We start from the raw sequence: 21,245 nt of genomic DNA, 5'->3' as shown, positions 1-21,245 counted from the left end.
GCTTTGTCTACAAGGTGGTCTTAACTTTTTGTACATAGTGCTGATGTTTGGCCCTTGGTGTACAAGATACAGAACCTCCAATCTGCTCCTCTTTTGTATGTGTGCGTGAGTGCAGGGTCTCATCGCATCATTGATACAGAGTTTGATGATGGTTTGATGATAATGACTAAAGGTGGGTCGGGGGCATGGTTGATACGTCGCCTTGTAGGAGCCTCTGGGCATCCAGCACTGGGTGAGAGGACATCTTCTCGCCCCTAAACTTCTGAAATCCAAGAGCTTTCACTCAAATTGGACTTTTAAGTGTGGCATTGTGTTACTGCACAGCAGTATTTTGGTACTTCAGGGGCCGCATTCCGAAGTTCTCCTCCTCTGCTGGCTGTAGATACACATTGACTGCATGTGGGACTGTGGCTTTAAGAGGTCAATGCCATTCCACATCAGCCATTGTTCTGCATGCTTCTCACATCAGACAGAAATAGCTTCTCTTAATAAAACATTCATACGTAGCGATGGCTCGATTGAAATCAATACAACTGCTTTGTTGTTTGACTGTTTCTGCTGTGACCCGATTACCTGTCAGCCAGTTACACCACATTTAAACATGCATTACGCATTAGTATATCCATCATTTTGATATTTGGTTTTTGGAGTCCTTCCTTTTGATGAGATACAAACAGAATGAAAACTGCACAAGCAGATTGTCTTGATTCAAGACACTATACATTCACTTTATGATGTACAGTCCTGGTCAAAAGTCACTTGTAATGAAAATAATGTCATGGCTGTCTTGAGTTAGGGATGTCCCGATCCGATATTTGGATCGGATCGGCTGCCGATATTTGCCAAAAATTGCGTATCGGCAAGGCATGGGAAAATGCAGATCCAGATCCAGTTTAAAAAAAACTCCGGTCCGTGTTTTCCAACGCACCGATTTAAATAATACATTCCACTTTTCTGCTGATCCGTAATTTCCGTTCCGCATTTTCCACCACACCTTCAACACATCCACAGGTCTGTGAATTCTCACGCAGTTGGCATTACACGACAGGCTCTTCTCACTCTTTCCTGTGTCTCCCTCTCACAGACAGCAAGCGCACCTTCTTACACACGTCACATACTGTCACGTCATACGCCACATACTGTCACGTCATACGTCACATACGTATACGTCCTCCCCGAGCAGACAGGTAGCAGCAGGGCTAACGTTAGCTGTGATGCTAGCGCAGCCGTGTGAGCAACGCTCCCTCTAAGGTGCTCGCCTGTGCAATTGCGCACTGTTTAAGCGTCCTCTGTGCATAGCAATTATATGCCACGCACAAAATCAAATAAAAAAATAAGCGCATAACAATTTTCGACACACGGACACGACAGAGAAAACAGTTTTCGTCATTGTTGTTCAAATATTGTGACGTCTGTCGAGACGCTTATCTCCATTCGGGGCCACACGTCCGCACCATCAAAATGCAGAGGCAGAAATTTCCACATCAACACCGTATGAAAAAATGAGTGATTTTTTTAGTTGTGATTTCCTTTTCTGCATGAAATTTTAAAAGTAGCATATATTAATGCAGTATGAAGAATAATGTTTTAATGTAGACATGCAAGCCTTGAAAGAAACATTTTGAAAATCAAGACTACATTTCCTGCAAATGGGTGCATTTCTACCCTATATTTTAACTTTAGATTTATTCTCATATCAAACTCTTTTGGCTGTCTTTTTGACACTTACATCAGGCGCCCCCCTCCACACCCTGGATTATAAATAATGTAAATAATTCAATGTGATTATCTTGTGTGATGACTGTATTATGATGATAGTATACAGGTAAAAGCCAGTAAATTAGAATATTTTGAAAAACTTGATTTATTTCAGTAATTGCATTCAAAAGGTGTAACTTGTACATTATATTTATTCATTGCACACAGACTGATGCATTCAAATGTTTATTTCATTTAATTTTGATGATTTGAAGTGGCAACAAATGAAAATCCAAAATTCCGTGTGTCACAAAATTAGAATATTACTTAAGGCTAATACAAAAAAGGGATTTTTAGAAATGTTGGCCAACTGAAAAGTATGAAAATGAAAAATATGAGCATGTACAATACTCAATACTTGGTTGGAGCTCCTTTTGCCTCAATTACTGCGTTAATGCGGCGTGGCATGGAGTCGATGAGTTTCTGGCACTGCTCAGGTGTTATGAGAGCCCAGGTTGCTCTGATAGTGGCCTTCAACTCTTCTGCGTTTTTGGGTCTGGCATTCTGCATCTTCCTTTTCACAATACCCCACAGATTTTCTATGGGGCTAAGGTCAGGGGAGTTGGCGGGCCAATTTAGAACAGAAATACCATGGTCCGTAAACCAGGCACGGGTAGATTTTGCGCTGTGTGCAGGCGCCAAGTCCTGTTGGAACTTGAAATCTCCATCTCCATAGAGCAGGTCAGCAGCAGGAAGCATGAAGTGCTCTAAAACTTGCTGGTAGACGGCTGCGTTGACCCTGGATCTCAGGAAACAGAGTGGACCGACACCAGCAGATGACATGGCACCCCAAACCATCACTGATGGTGGAAACTTTACACTAGACTTCAGGCAACGTGGATCCTGTGCCTCTCCTGTCTTCCTCCAGACTCTGGGACCTCGATTTCCAAAGGAAATGCAAAATTTGCATGGTTGGGTGATGGTTTGGGGTGCCATGTCATCTGCTGGTGTCGGTCCACTCTGTTTCCTGAGATCCAGGGTCAACGCAGCCGTCTACCAGCAAGTTTTAGAGCACTTCATGCTTCCTGCTGCTGACCTGCTCTATGGAGATGGAGATTTCAAGTTCCAACAGGACTTGGCGCCTGCACACAGCGCAAAATCTACCCGTGCCTGGTTTACGGACCATGGTATTTCTGTTCTAAATTGGCCCGCCAACTCCCCTGACCTTAGCCCCATAGAAAATCTGTGGGGTATTGTGAAAAGGAAGATGCAGAATGCCAGACCCAAAAACGCAGAAGAGTTGAAGGCCACTATCAGAGCAACCTGGGCTCTCATAACACCTGAGCAGTGCCAGAAACTCATCGACTCCATGCCACGCCGCATTAACGCAGTAATTGAGGCAAAAGGAGCTCCAACCAAGTATTGAGTATTGTACATGCTCATATTTTTCATTTTCATACTTTTCAGTTGGCCAACATTTCTAAAAATCCCTTTTTTGTATTAGCCTTAAGTAATATTCTAATTTTGTGACACACGGAATTTTGGATTTTCATTTGTTGCCACTTCAAATCATCAAAATTAAATGAAATAAACATTTGAATGCATCAGTCTGTGTGCAATGAATAAATATAATGTACAAGTTACACCTTTTGAATGCAATTACTGAAATAAATCAAGTTTTTCAAAATATTCTAATTTACTGGCTTTTACCTGTATATCTGATAGTATATATCTGTATCATGAATCAATTTAAGTGGACCCCGACTTAAACAAATTGAAAAACTTATTGGGGTGTTACCATTTAGTGGTCAATTGTACGGAATATGTACTTTATATAAACGTGGACGCATGTGGAAAAGTGCAATATATTTGTCCGTACAGTAATCTATTTATTTATTTATATATATATTTATATATATTTATATATATTTATATATATTTATATATTATTTATGTATATTTAGTTATATATGCACCTTATTGCTTTTTTATCCTGCACTACCATGAGCTTATGTAACGAAATGTTGTTCTTATCTGTGCTGTAAAGTTCAAATTTGAATTACAATAAAAAGGAAGTCCATCCATCCATCCATCTTCTTCCGCTTATCCGAGGTCAGGTCGCGGGGGCAGCAGCCTAAGCAGGGAAGCCCAGACTCTCCTCTCCCCAGCCACTTCGTCCAGCTCCTCCCGGGGGATCCCGAGGCGTTCCCAGGCCAGCCGGGAGACATAGTCTTCCCAACGTGTCCTGGGTCTTCCCAACGTGTCCTGGGTCTTCCCCGCGGCCTCCTACCGGTTGAACGTGCCCTAAACACCTCACGAGGGAGGCGTTCGGGTAGCATCCTGACCAGATGCCCGAACCACCTCATCTGGCTCCTCTCGATGTGGAGGAGCAGCGGCTTTACTTTGAGCTCCTCCCGGATGGCAGAGCTTCTCACCCTATTTCTAAGGGAGAGCCCCGCCACCCGGCGGAGGAAACTCATTTCGGCCGCTTGTACCCGTGATCTTGTCCTTTCGGTCATAACCCAAAGCTCATGACCATAGGTGAGGATGGGAACGTGGATAGACCGGTAAATTGAGAGCTTTGCCTTCCGGCTCAGCTCCTTCTTCACCACAACGGATCGATACAGCGTCCGCATTACTGAAGATGCCGCACCGATCCGCCTGTTGATCTCACGATCCACTTTTCCCTCACTCGTGAACAAGTCTCCGAGGTACTTGAACTCCTCCACTTGGGGCAGGGTCTCCTCCCCAACCCGGAGATGGCACTCCACCCTTTTCCGGGCGAGAACCATGGACTCGGACTTGGAGGTGCTGATTCTCATCCCAGTCGCTTCACACTCGGCTGCGAACCGATCCAGTGAGAGCTGAAGATCCTGGCCAGATGAAGCCATCAGGACCACATCATCTGCAAAAAGCAGAGACCTAATCCTGCAGCCACCAAACCAGATCCCCTCAACGCCTTGACTGCGCCTAGAAATTCTGTCCATAAAAGTTATGAACAGAATCGGTGACAAAGGACGGCCTTGGCGGAGTCCAACCCTCACTGGAAACGTGTCCGACTTACTGCCGGCAATGCGGACCAAGCTCTGGCACTGAGCATACAGGGAGCGGACCGCCACAATCAGACAGTCCGATACCCCATACTCTCTGAGCACTCCCCACAGGACTTCCCGAGGGACACGGTCGAATGCCTTCTCCAAGTCCACAAAACACATGTAGACTGGTTGGGCAAACTCCCATGCACCCTCAAGGACCCTGCCGAGAGTATAGAGCTGGTCCACAGTTCCACGACCAGGACGAAAACCACACTGTTCCTCCTGAATCCGAGGTTCGACTATCCGGCGTAGCCTCCTCTCCAGTACACCTGAATAGACCTTACCGGGAAGGCTGAGGAGTGTGATCCCACGATAGTTAGAACACACCCTCCGGTTCCCCTTCTTAAAGAGAGGAACCACCACCCCGGTCTGCCAATCCAGAGGTACCGCCCCCGATGTCCACGCGATGCTGCAGAGTCTTGTCAACCAAGACAGCCCCACAGCATCCAGAGCCTTAAGGAACTCCGGGCGGATCTCATCTACCCCTGGGGAAGTCTACGTCTAATAAAGGTGACTAGTGATTAGATAACAAGGCTCGCCTGGGCCATCTACGCACCTGTCGCTGTCTTCGAAGGCCGGTCCTGACACACCCCGATCCGCGGCAAGGCCCGCAGGCCACGCCCCCCTCCACACCTGACTTAAACGTGTGGACAATGCTGAAAAAACAAGTCCAAGTCAGAAAACCAACACATTTAGCTGAACTGCACCAATTTTGTCAAGAGGAGTGGTCAAAAATTCAAGCAGAAGCTTGTGGATGGCTACCAAAAGCGCCTTATTGCAGCGAAACTTGCCAAGGGACATGTAAGCAAATATTAACATTTTGACCCAGCACATTTGCTCACATTTTCAGTAGACCCATAATAAATTCACAAACTTCATGGATGTTTTTTTTGTGACCAACAAGTATGTGCTCCAATCACTCTATCACAAAAAAATAAGAGTTGTAGAAATTATTGGAAACTCAAGACAGCCATGACTTTACCGTATTTTTCGGAGTATAAGTCGCACCGGAGTATAAGTCGCACCTGCTGAAAATGCATAATAAAGAAGGAAAAAAACATACATAAGTCGCACTGGAGTATATGTCGCATTTTTTGGGGACATTTATTTGATAAAAGCCAACACCAAGAATAGACATTTGAAAGGCAATTTAAAATAAAAAAAAAATAGTGAACAACAGGCTGAATAAGTGTACGTTATATGAGGCATAAATAACCAACTGGTATGTTAACGTAACATATTATGGTAAGAGTCATTCAAATAACTATAACATATAGAACATGCTATACGTTTACCAAACAATCTGTCACTCCTAATCGCTAAATCTCATGAAATCTTATACGTCTAGTCCAGGGGTCTGCAACCCGCGGCTCCGGAGCCGCATGCGGCTCTTTGATCACTCTGATGCGGCTCAGCTGCATACTTGCCGACCTCCCCCCCGATTTTACCGGGAGGTTTCCGGATTCCAGTGCCTCTCCCGGAAATCTCCCGGGGCTAACATTGTCCGATTTTTACCCGGACAACAATATTGAGGGCGTGCCGTGATGGCACTGCCTTTAACGTCCTCTACAACATGTTGTCGCGTCCGCTTTTACACCATGCTGCTATCTGCGTGCCGGCCCGGTCACATGTAGTATGCGGCCTCTGCTTACACACGTTAGTGACTGCAAGGCATACTTGATCAACAGCCATACAGGTTACACTGAGGGTTGTGATATAAACAACTTTAACACTCTTACTAATAAGCGCCACACTGTGAACCCACACCAAACAAGGATGACAAACACATTTCGGGAGAACATCCGCACTGTAACACAACATAAACACAACAGAATAAATACCCAGAATCCCATGCATCCCTATCTCCTCCGGGCTACATTATACACTACAAACCCCGCCCCTCCAACCCCGCCCACCTCAACCGACGCACGGAGGGGGTAGTTTGGTGGTAGCAGGGGTGTATAATGTAGCCCGGAAGAGTTAGGGATGCATGGGATTCTGGGTGGGCAGCACGGTGGAAGAGGGGTTAGTACATCTGCCTCACAATACGAAGGTCCTGAGTAGTCTTGGGTTCAATCCCGGGCTCGGGATCTTTCTGTGTGGAGTTTGAATGTTCTCCCCGTGACTGCGTGGGTTCCCTCCGGGTACTCCGGCTCCCTCCCACCTCCAAAGACATGCACCTGGGGATAGGTTGATTGGCAACACTAAATTGGCCCTAGTGTGTGAATGTGAGTGTGAATGTTGTCTGTCTATCTGTGTTGGCCCTGCGATGAGGTGGCGACTTGTCCAGGGTGTACCCCGCCTTCCGCCCGATTGTAGCTGAGATAGGCTCCAGCGCCCCCGCGACCCCAAAGGGAATAAGCGGTAGAAAATGGATGGATGGATGGATGGATGAGATTCTGGGTATTTGTTCTGTTGTGTTTATGTTGTGTTACGGTGCGGATGTTCTCCCGAAATGTGTTTGTCATTCTTGTTTGATGTGGGTTCACAGTGTGGCGCATTATTAGTAAGAGTGTTAAAGTTGTTTAAACGGGCACCCTCAGTGTGACCTGTATGGCTGTTGAACAAGTATGCCGCACTAACATTACATTTTCATATTAAGGTCCGGGTCGCGTGTCTGAGACCCCTGGTTTATACATAGCACAAAGCAAAAAAAAAACGTTGTATGCAGTGTTATTTCATTTTAAGTTTCAAAAGAGTTTTGTGGCTCCCATTGTTTTCTTTATTTTGGGAAACGGGTCAAAATGGCTCTTTGAGTGGTAAAGGTTGCCGACCCCTGGTCTAGTCTCTTACGTGAATGAGCTAAATAATAATATATGATATTTTACGCTAATGTGTTAACAATTTCACACATAAGTCGCTCCTGAGTATAAGTTGCACCCCCGGCCAAACTATGAAAAAAACTGCGACTTATAGTCCGAAAAATACGGTATGTTCTTTACAAGTGTATGTAAACTTTTGACCACGACTGTATATCCATTTCCCCAAATTACTATGCAATCTTGACGAAAGATCACAACTTTACGGAACGAGCTGGTGTCCTCAGTGTTGCCTTTAATGATATAAATCCATCATCTTATATAGGGTATAACATTTATTTACCTTTTGTAAATATTTAGAGATAAATACAGTCCTATATTCAAAATGAGTTTGAGTTCAAGCCAATGCTAAATGGTTTCGGTCTGACAGAATACTGCAGAAACAGCGATTCAGCCTTGCTTGCTGGCTGGCCATTTGCCTGCAGAACATCTGCTGTACAGTAGATGTGATGTTCTGCAAAATAGGGTGCTTAGAAGTGCAATGCACACAACTCATGTGTTGGCATCAGCGGCTACACAACTGATCTCTTGTGTGTGTGTGTGTCTAGGAGGAGAGCGTAATTCCAGGGAAAGAGAGCGAGGTAGTACGTTGGCTGTCCCCGAGCAGCAGCGTGCCATCCAGTACCGCTCTCGCTCCGTATCGCCCCACAGAGAGGACTCGTGCAGAGCGAGGTCAAGACCTGCACATGTGCCCATGCAGAGGTCAGCATCATATCCACACGCTCTTCGTTGAGATACCAGCATCAATTAGTCTTCTTAATATCGGAGGTTAACAACCACATTATCGCATCAGTAATAGGCATACTTGCCAACCCTCCCGGATTTTCCGGGAGACTCCCGAAATTCAGCGCCTCTCCCGAAAACCTCCCGGGACAAATTTTCTCCCGAAATTCAGGCGGACTCAGGTCCATGAGGACCTGAGTCCGCTAACCCACAATATAACCAGCATACCTGCCCAATCACGTTATAACTGTAGAATGATGGAGGGCGAGTTCTTGGTTTCTTATGTGGGTTTATTGTTAGGCAGTTTCATTAACGTCCTCCCAGCGCGGCAACAACACACAACAACAGCAGTCACGTTTTTGTATACCGTAAAGCAGTTCGTCTGCCGTAAACAGCAATGTTGTGACACTCTTAAACAGGACAATACTGCCATCTAGTGCATTTGATGAAAGCACTATTGTGCGTGCCACACATCAATGCATCATCAGAGTTCAGCATGGTTAGAAAAATAATGACAGAGAATAGAACAATTCAACCCTTAACTCAACAATGAGTAGATGAGTGTTGTGTGTGTATATGTGTAAATAAACGAACACTGAAATTCAAGTATTTATTTTATATATATATATATATATATATATATATATATATATATATATATATATATATATATATATATATAATAAAATTAATATATATATATATATATATATATATATATATATATATATATATATATATATACATATATATATTAATTTTATTATATATATATATATATATATATATATATATATATATATATATATATACATATATGAAATACTTGACTTGGTGAATTCTAGCTGTAAATATACTCCTCCCCTTTTAGCCACGCCCCCCTCCCACCCCGACCACGCCCGCCCCCCCTCCCCCCACCTCCCGAAATCGGAGGTCTCAAGGTTGGCAAGTATGGTAATAGGGTAGACTTTAATGATGTGGTTGCAGGGCAGATACAAAAAATGCTGATATTATCAGTCTGGTAATGCAAAACTCATTGGGATTGTTCCATGTTTTCTGGACTATAAGCTTCTTTTTTTTCTTTTAACTTTAGAATAAACTTTTTTTTTTCATATATTAGCCACACCACAAATACATAAAGTCAGTGTTCAAAAACAAAGAAAAAAAAAATACAAAAATGAGAGGTATTTTATATGAATTAAGCAAAATTATCTGCCAATAGAACAAGAACATTTGGCTTGTCAAGACTTTCCAAAACAAGTAAAATTAGCTAACTTCAATGAACCCAAAAAATACCTTAAAATAAGTATATTCTCACTAATAACAAGTGCACTTTTCTTGGTAGAAAAAAAAAACAAGACCTTTTTGCTCAATATGTTGAAAAATATTCTTAAATTAAGTAAATGCTAATGATATGGGCTCGGCATCATGATTTTTTTTTTCATGCTTTTAATAAGAAATGATTACTTTCAAAAAGTAGTTTTATACTTGTGAGTGTTGATGACACAGCTTTGCAACAGTTGATATTCTAGTTTCAAGCATGTTTTTACTCAATATATATGTCATAAAATCTCAGCAACAAGCTGTAATATCTTACTGAGATCATTTAGGACCAAAACCCGTAAAACAAGTAAAACACTAACATAAAATCTGCTTAGTGAGAAGAATTATCTTATCAGACAGAAAATAAGCAAATATCACCCTTATTTGAGATATTTAATCTTACTTAGATTTCAGTTTTTGCAGTGTGCCGGTATGTTGTGGAATGAGATATTGTCAGGTTCAATCTATTAATCAGACAAGAAGCAAGGAATCATGCAGAGACAGAGTTCAATTTAGCTCATAGGGAGAATGCATGGAGCTGCACACTTAAGTCACAGTCTCGCCCTACGCTCTAAGGTACAGCTCCCGCGTCCCTCTATTTATTCAGGAGTTCCCTAGTCAACATCACTGAGGCCGCCTCTAAAGGGAGTGGTCACGTATATCATGCAAAGCAGGTCCAGTATGCACGATACGCGACGGAATGTGCTGGGGGCCTTATGATTTCACCTTGTCTCCGCTTCGTCTGCGTGCTGTCGTCTTATCTGCGTTGAGGTCCTTGAAGTCCTTGGCTGTTTGCGGGCTAAAACAAAGATAACATCTGCGGCTGAGGCCACCCCTCAGACAAGAAGTTTTGTCCTTGCGCAGATAGGAAAAATACTGCTTGACCACAGTAGCTAATAACTATAGCAACGGACTTTAAGCATACTAAAGTTGTGTGATAATATATACATGATTATTCTAACAGTTATTTGGTAACACTTTAGTATGGGGAATATATTCTAAGTAAGAAAGACTTAATTTTAGAGTTATTTGGAGCAAGATCGGAGGTCCGTGGGCAAGCGAAAGGTCAAAAGCAGGAGCGAGGCGTCAAGGTCCATGTCTAGGCATGAGGTCGAGATCCAGAAAGGCAACAGGGAGTCCAGAGGGGGTCCAGGGAGACGAGACACACAACTCCAAACCGGGAAATGGGGGAACGCTGTGGGATGACGACACAGGACACAGGACTCAGTGGCCTAGTGGTTAGAGTGTCCGCCCTGAGATCGGTAGGTTGTGAGTTCAAACCCCGGCCGAGTCATACCAAAGACTATAAAAATGGGAGCCATTACCTCCCTGCTTGGCACTCAGCACCAAGGGTTGTAATTTGGGGTTAAATCACCAAAATGATTCCCGAGCGTGGCCAATGCTGCTTGCCACTGTTACCCTCACCTCCCAGGGGGTGATCAAGGGTGCTGGGTCAAATGCAGAGAATAATTTCGCCACACCTAGTGTGTGTGTGACAATCATTGGCACTTTTAACTTTAACTTTAACTTAAAGACGATGAGGACATAGGGAGAGAGCGAGAGACGTGTAGGCTTACAGTACTGAGACAGGTAGCTACGTTCTGGCACCGGAACGCAGGACGCGCTGGCTTATGAAGGGAGTGGAGTCAAAAGGTGCGCACAGATGAATAAGAGGCGGCAGGAGCCTGAGCCGTAACAATTGTATCCACTTAATCAACTACAAGATCCATACATTTTCATTCTTTCATCGCGTATACTTGACAATAATTCAGTTTTTATTCACATCAGGAGCCTCGATGAGATCCACCAGAATCGGCACCACTCCCAATCCCCGTCCCACTACCATGACTCCCATTTGGAGCACCAACGGTCTGGTGATTCGGACTTCGAGTACTCCGAAGACAGGTAACCTGTTTGGGGGATTACATTGTACGAGTCACTTATTGATAAACTACGAAAAAATAGACAAGCACCATGTAGATGTGACTACCAATGTGTTTTGTTTAGAAAACAAAAAAGTTTCATATAAATGGTAACATCTAAAATATATATTTTGTGTGATATTGCAAACTAACATTTACTAACACTACTAACCGTGTCAGTCTAATGTGTATTGTTTAATGAAACTTGACCTATATGTGATATCTCAGAATTATTTATTTCATGGTTTTTTCCCCCATTCATAAAAAAAACACATGCCTTTCTGAGTTGCCATCCTCTTCTGTTGTGTTTTTTCATTCCTTCACCCATCGTCACGGCAATGACAGTGAGGTCCTGGAGATGCACAGGTCAATCCGAGGCGGCAGTGCAGAGTGCCTACACACAAACAGGTAAAAAAACAAAAAAAGAAGACAACAAAACCACCATCCTGGTATTATTATTTGAATTTATACACCATTTTCTAATCATTTCCATCCTCTGTATATTCTAACACTATTTACCACTCTCACTGTTGGTATTCTTGATGCAAAAAATAACGTATTGTGAGTGTCTGCAACAGCATTACCACAAAACCTAAATACTCCAGGGCCATTCCACCAAATCAGTGCCATTTGCTCGTTATAACACTCAAAATAAACTCTTTTTTTCAACTCTAACACTGATAATACACATGTCAGGTTCAAACACTGATGACATATATTAAACAAGACAAGAGGCAAATAATTAAACAGAGACAGAATAGACTCAATATTGAGGAGAGTCGTCTGTACACTGTACCCTTGCACAGTATCTCAGCACGCTCTGGCAAAAGATTGTACTCCTCCTTCTTTATTTGACTTTCTCTGACCACATGACCACAGCTGCTTCCAGAGGGAAGTGGGTCGTAAACAGCGTTGCTTTTGGTTACCGAACAGTTCAAAAGAAGAGGTCGTAAAATAGTTCAAAAAGACGTTCAAAAGGAGGTTCAAGTAGAGGTCTCCTGGAGGGGAGTCTGGTCCTGCTTCCTCTCCGCTTTGAAGTCCTTGGGACGTACGTACCTCGGTTTAGAGGTCATGGTTCAGTTCATTTTCGACAGAAGAAAACAACAAAATATAAAACATTTTTGGTTATTTATTTACCAAATTGGCAAAATCTTCCACCAACAATATTTTTCTTAGTGGAATATTTGATGTGAAGTAATGGGAACCTTGGATAGGTCAATAATTCATAATAACATTGATTTTGATTCAATATTATGTTTTGAGCAATGACAGTTTGAAAGAAAAGAAAAAACCATTGCAACTTTTTCTAAATTACATTTCACCTTTAAGCTTTTTTATTTCACTTTTGTTTTGTTTTTGTTTATTTTAATAGTATTTTTAGAATGTGCCGTGGGCCTTTAAAATATTAGCTGTGAGCTGCAAATGGCACACTTTTGACACCCCTGCTACAGATAATAAAAAATAAAATGTGATAAAAAGCACGCTGTAACGACGTGGTCGCATAGTGATGCGGGTGTGGTTCTCCCAAGGATGCAGAGGGCTTCGGACACAGCTTGCAGGTAGGAAAATGATTTATTTAAAATATAAATCATTCGATGAACAAACAAAAGACGTGCAAATAGCAAAAGGCAAAAACAAAAGGACTAGCGTGGGAGCTAGCAGGCAAAATGGCATAGCGTGAAAAGCTAGCGGGAATCAAAGTTGTCGTCATCAGTTGTGTAAGAACAAACTAGGAAGCCAGCCCGAGTGAGGCCAGGGCAAAGACTAAATAGCCCTCTGATTAGTGCCCGGGCAACAGGTGCGCGTCCCGAACACTAACCAGAGGCAGGTGAAAGTAATCAGTTGACATGGCAACTGAACACAAACAAAATCAAGGTGCTGAAAACATGTGACTCAAACATAAACAAACTATGATCCGGGCAGCGGATCGTAACACACGCGCGTTTATCATAACTCTCTCGCTCGCGCTCTCTCTACCTCTCCCCCTCCCTCACCAATGCTGCTGCGCGCACAATTTTTGTTTTGTTTTTAACCTTCTTAACTCTGAACGTACATTGTTAATACACGCATAGACTGGCCGTGCGTCATCTTTTCGCCGGGCGTTTCCTCTTTTGCGGGGCTGTCGGGGCGGGGTTTCTTGGATGCCTCAGGTGTCCGGCATTTTGAGTATTGTTTACACAATGTGCAGTACGCTACTTAATATGTCCGTGTGGAAACTCGTTCGGTACACCTCCGCACCGAACCGGAACCCCCTTACCGAAACGGTTCGATAAAATACCCGTACCGTTACACCCCTACCGACAGGTGATTAGATAACAAGGCCCACCTGGGCCATCCACGCACCTGTCGCTGACTTAGAGGCCGGTCCTGGCACACCCCGTTCCGCTGCAGGCCTGCAGGCCACGCCCCCCTCCACAATATTGCTGGGTATTGTGGCCCAAACTTCATGAATGTTTGAAGTATGTACTCCAATCACTCTATCACAAAAAATAAGAGTGGTAGAAATGACTGGAAACTCAAGACAGCCATGACATTAGACTTAGACTTCCTTTTTATTGTCATTCAAATGTGAACTTTACAGCACAGATAAGAATAACATTTTGTTACATAAGCTCATGGTAGTGCAGGATAAAAAAGCAATAAGTTGCATATATAAATAAATATATATATATAAATAATATATATAATATATACATAAAATAAATAAATAATAATAAATAAATAATAAATAATAATAAATAATAATAAATACATAATAATTATGTTCTTTACAAGTGTATGTCAACTTTTGACCACGACTGTATGTACAAAATAAAATTAATCCCAAAATTAGGTATGTCCGGCTTATATTTAGATGCGCTCTATAGCCCGGAAATGTCGGTAATTGTGCACATTGAACCTACAGGCTGTAGAGTCATAGAACATAGTGATGTGTCACGACTTGGACTATGGCTTGGTTTGTTCTCCCGAGGTGCAAAAGATTTGGACCATACGTGGCGTGAAGGGGAGTACATGATTTATTTAAACACTATAACTACAAAAAAAAAGGAAGCAAACAAAAGGCGCGCACAAGGGCGGAAGTACAAAACTTGACTATAAACACAAAACTTGCACAAAGGCAGAAACTATGAACAATTAAACAAAACTTGCAAACTATGGCATGAATAAAGAAAACTTACTTGGACGAGAAACCGGCATGAAAAAAGAGCAGCAAGGGTCTTAAGGGTGTGTGGAGAGTGTGCAGAAGCATAAATGCGGGATGTCGCCACAAAGACAAACTGAAAACAATGAACTTAAATACTACAGACATGATTAACGAAAACCGGTGCGTGACTCAAAACGTGAAACAGGTGCGTGACGTGACAGGTGAAAACTAATGGGTTGCTATGGTGACAAACAAGAGTGCACAATGAGTCCAAACGTGAAACAGGTGAAACTAATGGGTAACCATGGAAACAAGACAAGGAAGTGAAAAGCCAGAAACTAAAGAGTCCAATAACTAAACAAAACAAAACAAAACATGACTAATACAAAACATGGTCACACAGACATGACATGATGAGCCATATATGGACATGTCGACAACAGCAGTGAATCCTCAAGAGGTCACATAAACCCGATGCTTTTTCTTTGTCATTAACAAAACACTCTCAATTAGAGATGTCCGATAATGGCTTTTTTGCCGATATCCGATATTCCGATATTGTCAACCTCTAATTACTGATTCCGATATCAACCGATACCGACATATACAGTCGTGGAATTAACACATTATTATGCCTAATTTTGTTGTGATGCCCCGCTGGATGCATTAAACAATGTAACAAGGTTTTCCAAAATAAATCAACTCAAGTTATGAAAAAAAAATGCCAACATGGCACTGCCATATTTATTATTGAAGTCACAAAGTGCTTTTTTTTTTTTTTAACATGCCTCAAAACAGCAGCTTGGAATTTGGGACATGCTCTCCCTGATAGAGCATGAGGAGGTTGGGGTGGGCGAGGAGTGTATATTGTAGCGTCCTGGAAGAGTTAGTGCTGCAAGGGATTCTGGGTATTTGTTCTGTTGTGTTACGGTGCGGATGTTCTCCCGAAATGTGTTTGTCATTCTTGTTTGGTGTGGGTTCACAGTGTGGCGCATATTTGTAACAGTGTTAAAGTTGTTTATATGGCCACCCTCAGTGTGACCTGTATGGCTGTTGACCAAGTATACTTGCATTCACTTGTGTGTGTGAAAAGCCGTTGATATTATGTGATTGGGCCGGCACGCAAAGGCAGTGCCTTTGAGGTTTATTGGCGCTCTGTACTTCTCCCTACGTCCGAGTACACAGCCGATACCGATAATTTTGAAACCGATACCGATCATTTCCGACATTACATTTTAAAGCATTTTTTCGGCCGATATTATCGGAAATCCCTTCTCTCAGACTTTTACAAATTAAAATGGAAGAAGACAAATGTGAATAAAAAATAACAATATAAAATGTTACTTCGGTCAAGTAAAGTCTATTATGTGTCTAGTTATTGTTTTTTGTTTTTGTTTTTAAAAAATGAAACGTGGTTTACCTTTTAGTAGCACTTTTTGAGCACATTCAACATTAAGTGACAATAATGTTCACCATGTTCATTTTGGTCACAATAACTGTTATATGAAACGTTCATATCGTTACATCCAACTTTTTCAAAGCATATTTTGACACTTTGAAGGAGACTAGGAAATGAACAATGAAAACGTTCCACTGTTAGTATTTAGTTATTTATTTTTGTACATTTTCAATTAAAATTAGAGATGTCCGATAATACCGGACTGCCGATATTATCGGCCGATAAATGCTTTAAAAATGTAATATCGGAATTTATCGGTATCGGTTTCAAAAAGTACAATGTATGACTTTTTAAAACGCCGCTGTACAGAGTGGTACACGGACGTAGGGAGAAGTACAGAGCAGTTGCGTCTCCCAGTCATACTTGCCGACCCTCCCGATTTTCCCGGGAGACTCCCGAACAAGGGCGCCGCTATGGATTTTGGGCCCCATGAAAATAATCTTTACAGGGCCCCCAACACAGCGGCAACATTTTTTGATGCTATTTTACATGCAATTATGGGCCCCCCTCCATCATGGGCCCCTAGAATCCGTCTCCTTTACCCCCCCTTTTCGGCGCGCCTGCTCCCGAATTTCAGTGCCCCTCCCGAACCATTCTCCCAAATTTCTCCCAAATTTCCACCCAGACAACAATATTGGGGGCGTGCCTTGAAGGCACTGCCTTTGCGTGCCGGCCCAATCACATAATATCTACGGCTTTTCACACACACAAGTGAATGCCATGCATACTTGGTCAACAGCCATACAGGTCACACTGAGGGTGGCCGTATAAACAACTTTAACACTGTTACAAATATGCGCCACACTGTGAACCCACACCAAACAAGAATGACAAACACATTTCGGGAGAACATCCGCACCGTAACACAACATAAACACAACAGAACAAATACCCAGAATCCCTTGCAGCACTAACTCTTCCGGGGACGCTACAATATACACCCCCCACGCTACCCCCTACCCCCAAAAACCCCGCCCACCTCAACCTCCTCATGCTCTCTCAGGGAGAGCATGTCCCCAGAATTCCAAGCTGCTGTTTTGAGGCATGTTAAAAAAAAAAATGCACTTTGTGACTTCAATAATAAATATGGCAGTGCCATGTTGGCATTTTTTTTTCCATAACTTGAGTTGATTTATTTTGGGAAAACCTTGTTACATTGTTTAATGCATCCAGCGGGGCATCACAACAAAATTAGGCATAATAATGTGTTAATTCCACGAGATGTATATATCGGTGTCGGTTGATATCCATCCATCCATCCATCCATTTTCTACCGCTTATTCCCTTTTGGGGTCGCGGGGGGCGCTGGAGCCTATCTCAGCTACAATCGGGCGGAAGGCGGGGTACACCCTGGACAAGTCGCCACCTCATCGCAGGGCCAACACAGATAGACAGACAACATTCACACTCACATTCACACACTAGGGCCAATTTAGTGTTGCCAATCAACCTATCCCCAGGTGCATGTCTTTGGAGGTGGGAGGAAGCCGGAGTACCCGGAGGGAACCCACGCAGTCACGGGGAGGACATGCAAACTCCACACAGAAAGATCCCGAGCCTGGGATTGAACCCAAGACTACTCAGGACCTTCGTATTGTGAGGCAGATGCACTAACCCCTCTTCCACCGTGCTGCCCTCGGTTGATATCGGAATTGGTAATTAAGAGTTGGACAATATCGGCAAAAAAGTCATTATCTCTAATTAAAATGATCATTTACTAGAGATGTGAGCTTTCCCTATTAAAAAAAACCAACAATATTTGCAAATGTCACCAATTGGGTGGAATGGTCCTCTAGTTGCATCAGCAGTAAGAAGTCATGTCCAGAGACACACTAACTAATGTGTAGTTCTTAAAGACGCACCCATTTTGATGAATGTGATGTATTTGTGTCTGCTATCTTGTCTCACTGCAGTTGTGTACTTTTTTTTTTTGTCTTTATGTGCATGGTCTCCGCTCATACACCCAGGAGCACATGTAGACATAGAAACACACTCCCCCCCAAAATGCCCCTATTAGTCAATGGTGTCCATAAAGACATGTACAGGTAAGCCAGCAGGGTAGTCCTTCTTTCCCTTTTTCCTTTCCTGTCCAGTTTTTTTCTCATCTGTGCAGTTGGTGAACCATTTTTGTTGCTGCTTCTCCCTCAGCACATGAAATGCTTTGTCTCTCAGTCTGCTTGTGCTTGTGCCCATGGTGTTACATTAGCCAAGTGAACGGTTTTGTGGTCCTTCCCCTTGTACAGTCCTGGTCAAAAGTTGACATACACTTGTAAAGAACATCATGTTCTGTGTTGAGTTTCCAATCATTTCTACAAGTCTTATTTTTTTGTGATAGAGTGATTGGAGCACATACTTGTTGGTCACAAAAAACATTGATGAAGTTTGGTTCTTTTATGAATTTATTATGGGTCTACTGAAAATGTGAGCAAATCTGCTGCTTCATACAGCAATGTTAAAGGGGAACATTATCACCAGACCTATGTAAGCGTCAATATATACCTTGATGTTGCAGAAAAAAGACCATATATTTTTTTAACCGATTTCCGAACTCTAAATGGGTGAATTTTGGCCAATTAAACGCCTTTCTAATATTCGCTCTCGGAGCGATGACGTCACAACGTGACGTCACATCGGGAAGCAATCCGCCATTTTCTCAAACACCGAGTCAAATCAGCTCTGTTATTTTCCGTTTTTTTCGACTGTTTTCCGTACCTTGGAGACATCATGCCTCGTCGGTGTGTTGTCGGAGGGTGTAACAACACCAACAGGGACGGATTCAAGTTGCACCAGTGGCCCAAAGATGCGAAAGTGGCAAGAAATTGGACGTTTGTTCCGCACACTTTACCGACGAAAGCTATGCTACGACAGAGATGGCAAGAATGTGTGGATATCCTGCGACACTCAAAGCAGATGCATTTCCAACGATAAAGTCAAAGAAATCTGCCGCCAGACCCCCATTGAATCTGCCGGAGTGTGTGAGCAATTCAGGGACAAAGGACCTCGGTAGCACGGCAAGCAATGGCGGCAGTTTGTTCCCGCAGACGAGCGAGCTAAACCTTCTGGATGTCTTGGCTCACACCGTCCCTTATGCCACCGAAGATGATCAAGAGAAGAATATCGACCCTAGCTTCCCTGGCCTGCTGACATCAACTCCAAAACTGGACAGATCAGCTTTCAGGAAAAGAGCGCGGATGAGGGTATGTCTACAGAATATATTAATTGATGAAAATTGGGCTGTCTGCACTCTCAAAGTGCATGTTGTTGCCAAATGTATTTCATGTGCTGTAAACCTAGTTCATAGTTGTTAGTTTCCTTTAATGCCAAACAAACACATACCAATCGTTGGTTAGAAGGCGATCGCCGAATTCGTCCTCGCTTTCTCCCGTGTCGCTGGCTGTCGTGTCGTTTTCGTCGGTTTCGCTTGCATACGGTTCAAACCGATATGGCTCAATAGCTTCAGTTTCTTCTTCAATTTCGTTTTCGCTACCTGCCTCCACACTACAACCATCCGTTTCAATACATGCGTAATCTGTTGAATCGCTTAAGCCGCTGAAATCCGAGTCTGAATCCGAGCTAATGTCGCTATAGCTTGCTGTTCTTTCCGCCATGTTTGTTTGTGTTGGCATCACTATGTGACGTCACAGGAAAATGGACGGGTGTTTATAACGATGGTTAAAATCAGGCACTTTGAAGCTTTTTTTAGGGATATTGCGTGATGGGTAAAATTTTGAAAAAAACTTCGAAAAATAAAATAAGCCACTGGGAACTGATTTTTAATGGTTTTAACCCTTCTGAAATTGTGATAATGTTCCCCTTTAAGATTTGGCAAGTTTCACTGCAATAAGGCACTTTTGGTAGCCATCCACAAGCTTCTGCTTGAATTTTTCACCACTCCTCTTGACAAAATTGGTGTAGTTCAGCTAAATGTGTTGGTTTTCTGACATGGACTTGTTTCTTCAGCATTGTCCACACCTTTAAGTCAGGACTTTGGGAAGGTAATTCTAAAACCTTCATTCTAGCCTGATTTAGCGAACCACTTTTGACGTGTGTTTGGGGTCATTGTCCTGTTGGAACACCCAACTCCGCCCAAGACCCAACCTACGGGCTGATGATTTTAGGTTGTCCTGAAGAATTTGGAGCTTTTTCATTTACTCTTTGTCAAGCACCAGTTCCATTGGCAGCAAAACAGGCCCAGAGCATAATACTACCACCACCATGCCTGACGGTAGGAATGGTGTTCCTGGGATTAAATGCCATGATCCGTTACCCGGATCATGGATCATATCTACGGCTTTTCACACACACACAAGTGGATGCAAGGGTGGCCGCATAAACAACTTTAACACTGTTACAAATATGCGCCACACTGTGAACCCACACCAAACAAGAATGACAAACACATTGTTTGGGGTACCACAACACAATTAGGCATAATAATGTGTTAATTCCACGATTGTATTTATCGGTATCGGTTTATATCGAAATCGGTAATTAAGAGTTGGACAATATCGGATATCGGCAAAAAAGCCATTAAGGACATCTCTAATTGGTACTTTAAAGGCCTACTGAAACCCACTACTACCGACCACGCAGTCTGATAGTTTATATATCAATGATGAAATCTTAACATTGCAACACATGCCAATACGGCCGGGTTAGCTTACTAAAGTGCAATTTTAAATTTCGCGCAAAATATCCTGCTGAAAACGTCTCGGTATGATGACGTCTGGGCGTGACGTCACGGATTGTAGAGGACATTTTGGGACGGCATGGTGGCCAGCTATTAAGTCGTCTGTTTTCATCGCAAAATTCCACAGTATTCTGGACATCTGTGTTGGTGAATCTTTTGCAATTTGTTCAATGAACAATGGAGAGAGCAAAGAAGAAAGCTGTAGGTGGGAAGCGGTGTATTGCGGCCGACTGCAGCAACACAAACACAGCCGGTGTTTCATTGTTTACATTCCCGGAAGATAACAGTCAAGCTTTACCATTGGCCTGTGGAGAACTGGGACAACAGAGACTCTTACCAGGAGGACTTTGAGTTGGATATGCAGACGCGGT

The 21,245-nt window shown here is 42.9% G+C and overlaps 1 protein-coding gene across 3 annotated transcripts in view; it reads left to right on the top strand.

Moving 5' to 3' along the window:
- The window catches only part of LOC133617281 (regulating synaptic membrane exocytosis protein 1-like), a 261,134-nt gene that overhangs the window by 154,171 nt on the left and 85,718 nt on the right, over positions 1-21,245 (top strand). For 2 of the 3 annotated variants that reach the window (XM_061977201.2, XM_061977200.2), the window contains 4 exons: positions 8,161-8,314; positions 11,447-11,563; positions 11,926-11,988; positions 18,152-18,229. In XM_061977201.2, coding sequence (XP_061833185.1) covers positions 8,161-8,314; positions 11,447-11,563; positions 11,926-11,988; positions 18,152-18,229 — 412 coding nt within the window. Of the gene's footprint in view, positions 1-115; positions 173-8,160; positions 8,315-11,446; positions 11,564-11,925; positions 11,989-18,151; positions 18,230-21,245 lie in introns of all 3 variants that reach the window. The other variant, XM_061977199.2, reaches the window with a different exon arrangement.

The sequence above is a fragment of the Nerophis lumbriciformis genome, linkage group LG16 (genome assembly GCF_033978685.3).
Source record: "Nerophis lumbriciformis linkage group LG16, RoL_Nlum_v2.1, whole genome shotgun sequence".
Lineage (NCBI taxonomy): Eukaryota > Metazoa > Chordata > Actinopteri > Syngnathiformes > Syngnathidae > Nerophis > Nerophis lumbriciformis.
The sequence above is the reverse complement of the archived record's forward strand: the minus strand, read 5'-3'. Positions and strand labels throughout refer to the sequence as shown.